The sequence below is a fragment of the Anabrus simplex genome, chromosome X, assembly GCF_040414725.1.
Source record: "Anabrus simplex isolate iqAnaSimp1 chromosome X, ASM4041472v1, whole genome shotgun sequence".
In the NCBI taxonomy this organism is placed as follows: Eukaryota; Metazoa; Arthropoda; class Insecta; order Orthoptera; family Tettigoniidae; genus Anabrus; species Anabrus simplex.
Genome location: NC_090279.1, coordinates 221,324,600 through 221,335,593, shown reverse-complemented (window position 1 = coordinate 221,335,593; position 10,994 = coordinate 221,324,600). Strand labels below are relative to the sequence as shown.

Genomic DNA, 10,994 nt, shown 5'->3' with positions numbered 1-10,994 from the left:
GATTTAAAAGCCTCGTGGGACTATATTCAGTAACCGCCGCCTGTATCATATCGCTGAGAATGATAAAATAGCGCAAATATATCCAGTAAATAAGGTACATTCTAAACGAATGCTAAAGTAAAGTGAATTTGACACAAACTTTGAGCTAATCAGGAGATTATATTATCATAATTTTCGTCTGTTTTTTTCCTCGCGGATACACACGTCATATGTCGAGTTGTAATGTTGCATCCATCTTGAAAATGGTGGTTTGTGGTACGTGGAGGAGTGTTATGTGTCTGTAATAGTTTTACTAGATTATTAAGAAATGGCGGAAATAAAATCAACACACGGCGAGGCAGAGATGAAAGGATGGTTATTCAAGTGGACAAACTATTTAAAAGGTTATCAGCGTCGATGGTTTGTGCTGTCGAATGGACTTTTGTCATATTACAGGTAGGAGACTTGCTTGTATAATAAGAGAAAATAGGTTGATAGACTATGACATAAGCACATAACACTAAGCTTTGTTGTCATATGAATAATTCATTAAGATAATGAATATAGTAATATAGTTCATTAGTTGAAGATAATGTTGCACTAGATTTGTTAGTAATCTATTGAATTGATGAACATTCGTTTTTGACATTTCCTCCCCTCAGCTGTTCTCTAGCTTTTCACAGATGTGCATGATTTGTATCTATAAGAGACGATCCTATACTTTAATATCTTGATGATATTTTCTGTTATAGCGTAGACTAAAAGTTAATTTAGAAATTGCACCGATATAATTTCTTACTATGTCATACTCGGTACAAATCAGGGTTTATTCTAGGGCCGAAAATTCGGGGGGTTCCAAACTGTCTATCCGCCGGCGCAGGCGGGCTGGTCGGACCGAGTAAGTACTGTGGTCGCATGAAATTTGTGCTCACATTCGTTTAAAGAAATAACTAACTCATTGCTCGATCCCCAGCCGTCCAAATAAGACATTTTTGGCTTCCCCCCTCCGTCCACCACAGCTGCTCTTTAGAAACGGCTTTTATTAGGCTTGCATGGTCTTTCCAGCCCTGTTTTCTACCTGATCCACAATATTAAAAACCTTTCTTTTTAAAAGGGTGTCATGTTAGTATGAAAATACTGTTAGTAGCTAGAGCTAGTAGGGGCCAACTTTAAGATTTGTCTTGTACATTTTAGTTTAGAATGTCACTGATTCTGCAGTCGTTGGATGAGTCACGTAGAATAAGCCCTGAAGGATTTTATAAACACGTTTGTATTTTGCATGATCCAGTTTTGATTGGCCTCTCAAGAAAATTATGCAAGACCAAAATTTGATTTTCTTCCTTTCAGTGCTTGAAGTTCTAAGCTAAAGCTGCAGTAGTTAAAAATGCGCAAGTTGAACAACATATCATTCATTATTTTTGAAGTGGGGTAGCTGTGAAGACCTGGTGTAGTTTGTAGAAGCTATTTCCCTGTTTTGTCTGATGTTCAGTTCTTGTGATTTGAATGTGCTGTGTGATTTATTGTGGTTCTCTTTGCCATCCAGTTCGTTGGACGTGACAGGTGCTCTCTGATATGAATTCGACCTTTTGTAGTTTAAGAAGCTTAGCTTTTTGGTCATTTGTTCTACAAATGGAGTTGTCAGAGTTATCAGATCTTGCTTTTTGGTCATTTGTTCTACAAATGGAGTTGTCAGAGTTATCAGATCTTCAGATGAAATGAAATGGCGTATGGCTTTTAGTGCTGGGAGTGTCCGAAGACATGTTCGGCTCGCCAGGTGCAGGTCTTTTGATTTGACACCCGTAGCCCCCGTGCCAGTGAAATTAACCAATGATGTTTAAAATTCCCGACCCTGCCGGGAATCGAGCCCGTGACCCCTGTGACCAAAGGCCAGCACACTAACCATTTAACCGTGGAGCCGGACAAATCTTCAGATAATGGTATGGTAAGGCAAGACAATAAAGGCATAAGTTACTTTGCTTCAGAAGCTTTGTTGAACTGAATAGTCAGAGAATGAAAAATTGTCTGGGAAAAAATTGGACTGGTACAGTTAAAACTTTGCTAGCTCCAGCCCAGGTATTTTGGGGGTTGCTGGAACCTGTCTGGTTCATTTTTGTTTTGGTCAGGGGTTTAATGCCAAAAGCCCTACCTGACGCCATTTGGGTTTGACCTCACAGATTTCCATTCAACTTGGGTAAATAATCGTTTAATGTAATTCAAAATGTAGGTAATGCTAATTTAATAATGATTTTTCATGAAATTGTTGGTAACTTAATTTTATAATTAATTTCTGAAAAAGATAGCTGTGCAGCTTGGAACAGCTAGCGGATATAGAAATATATGGCTAGTTGTATAAAGTTACATAGAATACTTCATACCGAAAATGGGGTTTTGACAACATGAGCAGAATTTCATGCTCTACAAACTTGTTTTACTAACATGAATGTGTCAAAATATTAGGGTTTTAAACTTCTGAGTCATTTATAATGGAAGAGTGGTGGTGGTGGTGATTATTGTTTTAAGAGGAAGTACAACTAGGCAGCCATCCTCTGTATAGCACTTATCAGAGAAAAAAAAAATGGAAGGGGTCCGACATTTCAAAAAATGAAGGTATCGACCAAGGGAAGACAAGGGCCACAAATGGCGTGAAAATGAAAAACTCCCTAGGTCTCCATACGTAATGCCACTGGGGTCTGAAAAGAAGAAGAGTTGACCAAAGGAGGTCGGATAGGATAGATGAAATTGAGGAGCCTGGCACAAGTAAGTGGAAGCAATGCCAGGACTCAGCTAAGGGCCCTGTGGTCGCCAACCCCCGCTCCAAAGTTCAGAACCCCTGAGGCCCCTTTTAGTCACCTCTTACGACAGGCAGGGGATACCGTAGGTGTTATCCTAACACTCCCACCCACAGTGGGATATAATGGAAGATAAAATATTATGGCTTGGTGATGTCCTTTATTAGCACAAACTGATGGATTCCTCTTCAGAACCGCTCATTCTGTCGTCCTGTGGATGGTGCTGTCTTGATGTCCACCCAGCCATTGTTCCAGTATCGGTGTATCTCGCAAGGGAACCGTTTGGGTCAGGTTGGACCAGACCAATTGCAATGAAACTTGGTCAGTTATGACATCAAGACAATGCTGTCCACAGGACGACAGAATGGGTGGTTCTGAACAGGAATCCGTCAGTTTGTGCTAATAAAAGACATGACCAAGATTTCATACTACATAATACTTTATCTTTCATTATAAATGGTATAGAAGCATTAAAACCCTAATATTATGATACATTCATGTTAGTAAAATAAGTTTAAGCGTGAAATTCTGTTCATGGTGTCAACCCCATTTTCAGTAGGCTATAAACAATTCTATGTAACTTTATAGAACGTAGCTTATATTTCTATATCATTGGTAGAATTTGAGTATAGGCCTGCCAGCTGCGATGGTCTTTTGTTGGTATCAACTGTTGATGATCAGTCTGTTGTGTTAGCGACACTCCCTTCGTCTAGACAATCATCTTCAGAAGAAAACATTGTTCCACTGACATCAGCAGCCACTACAGTTGGATGAAATTCATTTCCAGGTAGGCATGACTGCCAAATGTGGCAAACGAATCTCCCTTCTTATTGACGGGCATGCTCTGTACTGTAAAACCTTGCCGATGTTTTCTTATGAGACGGGCTGAGTGGCGCTGGCCTTCTGAACTAGCTCTGTTAACGGAGCGGTTGTTTACGGAGTGGAGGCTCCGGGCGCTTTCAATCGGTGCCTCCGGAGAACCTCCGATTGAATTACAAGCGCGTAGTTTAAACTTGGTAGGGAGAAATGAACTAGCATTTTCTCAGGAACTTATAATTTGTCGCTACTATTGTGCGAAACTAGGCCCCTCAGTTAATACTTTAATTATTTGGCGATTTTACAGATAGCATTCTTACGTACAAACGTAATTATGTATCAGAACGTCCGATTGAATATCAAGCGTGTAGTGTGAACTTGGTACGGGAGAAATGAACGAGCATTTTCACAGGAATTTATAACTTGTCGCTGTTATTGTGCGAAACTACACTCCTTCTTTAACTTTTTTAAGGCTATTTGTTTGGGGCGTCGACCTATGAAGATCTTTTGCCCCTACTTGCACCATATACGAGGAAAGCTGCGTGTATTATGTAAATGGCGGTAGGGTAAAGTGTTGAATGTGAGGAAAGGAACGTTAAGGATGACACAAACACCCAGATCCCAGGCCAGGGATATTAATAATTTACAATTAAAAAAACCTGACACGGCCGGGAATCGAACCCGGGGCCGCCGGGTGACAGGCTGACGCATTGCCACCTAACCCGCGGGGCCGGAGTTTACGAGTCATTTGTGCCATGTTTTACAGCGCAGCACTTACAGGCTTGAACCGCTTGAACTCCTCCGTCCGCTCGTAAATAATCATCCCATACTTCTGCACGTCTTTCGCGTTTTTTTTACATATGTCTAGAAATTAAAAGCTAATTCAAATTTAACTTGAAACTATTGTATTCTAGCGCCAATATAATGGAAATATTTCCATAATAATAATAATAATAATAATAATAATAATAATGAACGAAGTGTACTGTGTAAGTTCTGCACAGTTAGGGCCTACACTTTTCTGAGAAACAACTGAACCTATTTAGATTTATTGTTTGCTGCATCTACAGGGTTTATACCTACAGGTATATAGGATATGTATTATATGTCGATATAAATACATTTTCTTGATAAGAAATGAGAGGATGCATTAATTATTCTGAATGTCTATACGTTCTTTGTTAAGGGGTATTGTATGGAATGTCGGTGATATAGATCAATGTTCGTGTATGTACGTAACGATTTTTATAGGGCGCCTACATTCATGGACGTAAGTTTGAAATTACAGCCTACTACATCCTTACACTCGGAGCTACTGTTGCGAATAGGAGGCGGCCTTCCGGTTAACCTCTGGAGCTCCGTAACTGCTTTGCCTCCGTCGGTAGTACCGGAGATCACGGGAGGAGCGCTGTAATCGTATTATCCGATTCAATCAACAGGAGGACCGCCTCCTCTTTACAGCGCTATTCTGAACCCAACTTGGCAGGTTCGATCCTGGCTCAGTCCTGTGGTATTTGAAGGTGCTCAAATACGTCAGCCTTGTTTCGGTAGATTTACTGGCACGTAAAATAACTCTTGTGGGATAAAATTCTGGCACCTCAGCGTCTGCGAAAATTGTCAGAAAATAGTTGGTGGGACATAATAACTATAATATTATTATAATTTTCTCACGAAGGTACTGTTGTGTAAAGTTCCAGATCTACAAGCAGACTAAACGGCATCAATTCTAAAAGTGTGCGCACTGTAGTGGAGGTCCACCTCTATAGTGTAACGGTCAGTTGCTGTCCTCGGAGAGCTCGTACACGTGCAGCTTACTCTAATTGTTAAGAATTCCGTTCATAATGATTTTTATCTGATTTTTGAAATTTATCATTACCATTTCTCTTGTATGTCCCATGTTTATAAGGATTTTTAAGCTTTTATTTAAAAAGTGTGACCGAGCTCGATAGCTGCAGTGCAGCCAGTATCCAGTATTTGGGAGACAGCGCGTTCGAACCCCAATGTCGGCAGCCCTGAAGATGGCAAGTCCTTTCCAGTCCTAGCCTTTTCCTGTCCCATCATCACCATAAGACCCTTCTGTGTTGGTGCGACGTAAACAAAAAAAAAAAAACCCCAGTGTTTTAAAACTCCATCTGCAAATTAAACCTCAGTTATTTATATCGGCAACTGTTAAACCTCTTTCTTCCATGTTTCATTGTGAATTAATTTGGAAAAATTCAGAAAATAAAGTATAGAAATACTAATTTTACTCCTGGTGATCTGAGTGTGGTTCATTTCAGTTCAAAGCATGATGCTGTGATAATCAGCATTGTCATGGAAGAATATGGTTGAAACAGTCATAAACATAACAGTTTTCAAAATCTGTCCTGATAGTATTTGCACAAAAGGGGGGGGGGGGGGGGGGGGAACCCAACTTTGACACCTCTCACTAATCAAAGCTCTCCTGGGGCATAAGTTACTCATTCATTTTCTTACGTGACCCAGTTCGTCGCTCAGTGTTACAATCTCTGTGAGATTTAAGATGGAACTGTGGTGGCATGCAGGAAATGTTGCTGATATTGTCATTTGCTCTGTGTGAGAATAGACCAAGTTGGGATGTTTAAATTTAAAGTGTTTTGCAGTGCAGTTCTCTTTTGATTTGTTTCTGTCCATTTTGGCTTGTTAAAATCATTCCTGTTTTATTTTTTCCTTCCTTTACAGAATTCCTTAAATAAATTATTGAAAATGTTAGTTCTGTTTAATAGAGGATGGTTGTCTTTTAAAACCACAATCGCCACCACCACTGCTGATTTTCTTAGCATCTTCCTGCAGTTTGAGAGTTTCCTACATGGATGTGTATTCCTCTCACATCCTTGTGATGCTCCTGGTAGCGTTTGTTTTAGCAACTTGAATCTTTCATTTATCCCATTATTGAATGATCAGCACAAATTTTTGGGATCGTATCTGGCGATGAAATAGACTCTGGTTTACACTCGCGCACATCATCGATCGATGTTCTGTCCTCGTTAACATGCGAAAACCAGTCCAACATGTGAGAATGTCCCGTAAAATCCGTCATTGGCGTTTTGCAACATCTGAAGCAAAATCTGCTCTTTGCTTGAATTCACAGTTTCACTAATAGCTGAGAGCACGCAGGGTCACTGGGTTACAGCCCACTGACTCGTACTGCTGTTGACGGCTAACAGCACATGAAGTACAGTCTGGGAATTATTGGGGCCACCTACGTAATCTTGGGCGTGTTTGTTTTCTGGTGATGCATGCGTTTTGTGTCTAGTAGAAGAGACGCTGTTTCATTTCAACCATGAGTAGATTTTTGCATTGTGTGCATCATTTCTCCGTCTTTGGAGAAGATTTGATTTCTTTCCTCTGTGTGTGTGTGTGTGTGTGTGTGTGGTTTGTGGTGTTAAACGGAAGGTAGGTAGTAGAAGTAGGCTTCTTTTGTCATTGAAGCCATTCTCCATTCGTTGATGATCTTTCTGTAACATTGTGGAATAAGAGAGAGCCATACTGCAGGGTCATTCGCAAATCTCATTAAATGTAAACAGCGGAAGTTAGCGTGCACTGGATGTGCCTGTGAGGATTGTTGGCACTCAGTAGTGTTCCATTAGAATTATTTTTGCTAAGGAAATTGAATGAGGGCTGTATTTCTCTTAGTTTACAAAATACAGAAGTGTGGAATTTCGCGCTAGGTACTGCTGCCGTTAACTGTAAAAGTCCGATCTTTCCTTCTCATTCTCGGGGGAAGAGAGAAGGTGTTCACTACTGGTCTGCACACGGGTGTCTTCTAAAGTTACAACATCTCATAGCAACTTTAAAAATAACAATAAATAGTGATTGAAACTGAATTGTAAACCACACAATCGGTCCATTTCATCTGTCACAAATAAACCAGTTTGTTCGATTTAACACGTTCACTGCATATTTGTAGAGCATGACATACCCACCAACCTGAGCAAGATATGTGCGTGGAACTCTTTAAAAGTTGTAATAATTAAGAGTTTTGAACGCAGTGGCGACGCGTGACTTTCATCACTGCGGGTTCAACAGAAGAAAAAAATTGCACCCCCCTCCCTCAACCTCTCCTCTCCACCTCTTCCGTTGTGGGCCGTAACCTCCTAAAATAAGATGGCAGAAGTTTTAGAAATGTGATCAAATACGAGAGAAGTAGACAATACATGCCGAAATTTACCACATGCAAAAGAAATATTTCACAATCAACTTACCCTATGCAGACAGCTTATACAAAAAATCCATCCTGCGCTCCTTGAAGGACGCAAATGTATCTGTAACTGTTTCATCGAAATCCCCAGAGTCTCGAACCAGATCCCTTTCAGTTGTCAACATAGCAAGAGCATTAGGTCTATCCTCGGTCATTGAGCTGCGCAAGTAAGCCTTTATTCTCTTCAGGGTTGAGAAGCACATTTCTGCTTACGATGTTGCAGTGGGAATAGTAATAACTATATTTAGAAGTTTTTATTGGTATTACCTTGCGGCTATTCTTTGCCTCAATGATTTTTAAGTTAAGTTTCTCTCCACACAATAATTATTCTAAAGAGGGCTAATGAATAGATGTTTAGTAGGTATTGATATATTTGGGACAAGATATCAATTGGAATTTGTCAGTTTAATGTGACTTTTGGTAGTAATGATGCTTTTCAACACTAGCGCTAGTTACGTGCACTATTCTCTGCTGCCTAGTTAAATTCCCGTAAGGACAACACGACTTGCGAGAGACTTGAGACAGTGGCAGATTGCGCATGCGTAAAGCACAGATATCCGTTTCTGCGATATCCTGGTCTTCCCATAGTGCTGACCGATGTCCCTCCGCACCTCGCTACTCCGTTGGCCTATGTACGGACGGAGAGATCACCTTGCAAGGGGATTCATTCCAGGCGAGTATCCAGCCACGGACCTTGTGCAGCTCACATGGATTGAAAGCCAGTACGAGTATATTACGGATAGATGGACTTAGCAAGAGCTTCGAGATTGACAAGGGAGTTATGAAAATTATATAGTTGAGTACAATTTGATATAAACTGGAGGTTCATTGTTCCATTGCACTGTACCAGAAACCACCACTGTTTGAACGTTCTATCGTAATAATTAGAGTTTTGAACGTTCTATCGAACTCGTGGACTTATCCCACTCACGCCTGGTGCGTGACCCACACGGTGGGTGAAATCAAGAGACACATACTGGTCATCGTGCGAATCATGCGCCAGGCACGTTGATAGATTACTGTGCATTATTTACCACGGATAACATAGAAATGCATTTGTATGATTATAAACATAAATACATTCATATTTACTTCTCTGTTGTACAGTTTTATGTCACAATGTCTTTATCATTGCAAAACTGCCAACTGCCGAGGCGGTATTCCTTCTGTCAAAGCTCGTCATTTATTGGGTGGACCTCATGATGTTGAAGGAACTGCATTGTTGGTCATCTGAACATAATATAAATAAAATGGAGAAGACTCATTGCAGCGGTAAACAAGTCATTAGTGAAACGGGAATGCCCTGTCGACATTCGCCGCCAAAGTATTTTTTACGTGACTTGCGCTAACACCGGCAGCGGATGTGACAGCGAGGCAGGTGATCGTTCGCTGCAGGGAGCCAGCCAAGGCCAAGTGACGTCACGGTCGAATATTCCATTGCTTCCATTTCATTATCTCCAGAGTGGGATGTCCGATCAAAATTTTAACCACGTCATCATGTAGATCCTTATAACAGATGATAATGTACCAAATTTCAAGAAAATCGGCGGAAGAATAGCAGATTTTTTAAAGATTGAAGAATCTTGTATTTGAAACCTCGCAGTCCGACCCATGCGTATAAAAGAAGCGTGCTGGCTCAGTAGAATTCGGTGCGTGTCTTCATATCCCAGCTGCCACGTCATGCGGGCCAGCTGTGGAAATAGTAATTGAGGTCGTTACTCTGTCCAGCTGAGCGCCGATAACAGAACGTGAGTGATAAGTTAAATTTTCTAAGTGTTACAATTGCGGTCTTAGGACTTTTAACATCATGGGAGATTGAAGGAGGCTAATCATCTCAAGTTATTGATAGTGGAGAATTTGTACAAACAGTAATACAAGAGTGATAGAGTTGGTTTCGTAATGTGTCGAACTGAAAGGGCTTAGATGATTGATATTTTAAACAGTCACGAAGTGACTTGTGAATTTCATTTCAGTTTGCAAAGACTATCTTAATTTATTTTACGGGACTGTTCCGCCTGGACTTTTCTCAAATGTCTGTGTATTTCGTAAGACTGTGTATCCCAATTCATAAAGACTGTACCTCAGTAAAAACTTAGTTTCTTTTCGAGAGACTGGGCTTAACTCATTTCATAAGACTGTGCCTCAGTGAAAGCTTAGTTTCTTTCCATAAGTCTGTGCTCAAGTACGGCTGCGCCATCGTGAAAGAACGTAATTTTTGTTCATAAGATTACGTGTGCTCTAGCTTGCATTCGTAGAACTGTGTATGCATTTTATCGTGTTCAAGCATTACGTGAGACTGTGTCTTAGCGACTTAATTTATATCTCTTCATTGGACTGTACCAAAGTAATGGTTCATTTCATTTCGTAAGACTGACCTTAGTCATAGAAGGTTCCAGATCATTGTGTTACCCCATTCATTTGAGTTCGTCGACGAGTGTATCAGACGATAATTATTTTCATATTTTGAAATGTGCTAATTTTCCTCGTCGTCTCAAACTGTGGTACTGAATTTATTTGAATTTATTCGAAGTGTTTGCGTCCAACCCTATTAACCGCAGAACTTGGTGAATTTTACGAAGTGTCGTGTCACAGTCTTGAGTGCAGCGCGGTAGAGAAGTGTCGTATCAGATTCTGTTGATATTCTTTGCCAAGTCCACATATTTCTCTGCTCCCTTCATGGGATTTTGGTGGAATAAAAGCTAATTAAATATTCCACGCTGCACACGGACATCACTGGATGTCAGATTCCCAGGTTCGAGTCTCAGCCGAACTTTGAAGGTCGCCAACTGCCGTCGGATAACGTGGTGCCATGGTGCTGAGAGGAGTTCTATGGTGAGGGGGAAGGAGTTCAACAACGTGGGACATCACCGACGCCGAGGGACGACGTGTCTCCCTACTTCTACCTGGACATTCAAACTCTTAACTGTTCATCTGTAAAAGGTGATATAATTTGTCGATTTTTAAATAAACACAAGTTTCGACTTAATAAGAACTTATCATACTATCCATCTCTCTCTTACTCTCTGAGCATGGACCGTACACGCACTGGCGTCAATCCAGGCTCTCCACTGAACTAAAGTACGGGCGTTTAGAAAGAAGAAGAAGAAGAAGAAGAAGAACATAAGCATCATGACTCAGCCAAAAATGATTATTACAAGTTCTTTGATGTTGCTCATGATGCAAGAATAAAT

General features: G+C 40.6%; 1 protein-coding gene across 4 annotated transcripts in view; it reads left to right on the top strand.

Annotated features, from left to right (window-relative positions):
- The first annotated feature begins 228 nt into the window (after positions 1–228).
- The window catches only part of Osbp (oxysterol binding protein), a 184,971-nt gene continuing 174,205 nt past the window's right edge, over positions 229–10,994 (top strand). For 3 of the 4 annotated variants that reach the window (XM_067159124.2, XM_067159123.2, XM_067159122.2), the window contains exons 1-2: positions 229–435; positions 815–877. In XM_067159124.2, coding sequence (XP_067015225.1) covers positions 308–435; positions 815–877 — 191 coding nt within the window. In that variant the 5' untranslated portion in view covers positions 229–307. The remainder of the gene's footprint in view (positions 436–814; positions 878–10,994) is intronic. The other variant, XM_067159125.2, reaches the window with a different exon arrangement.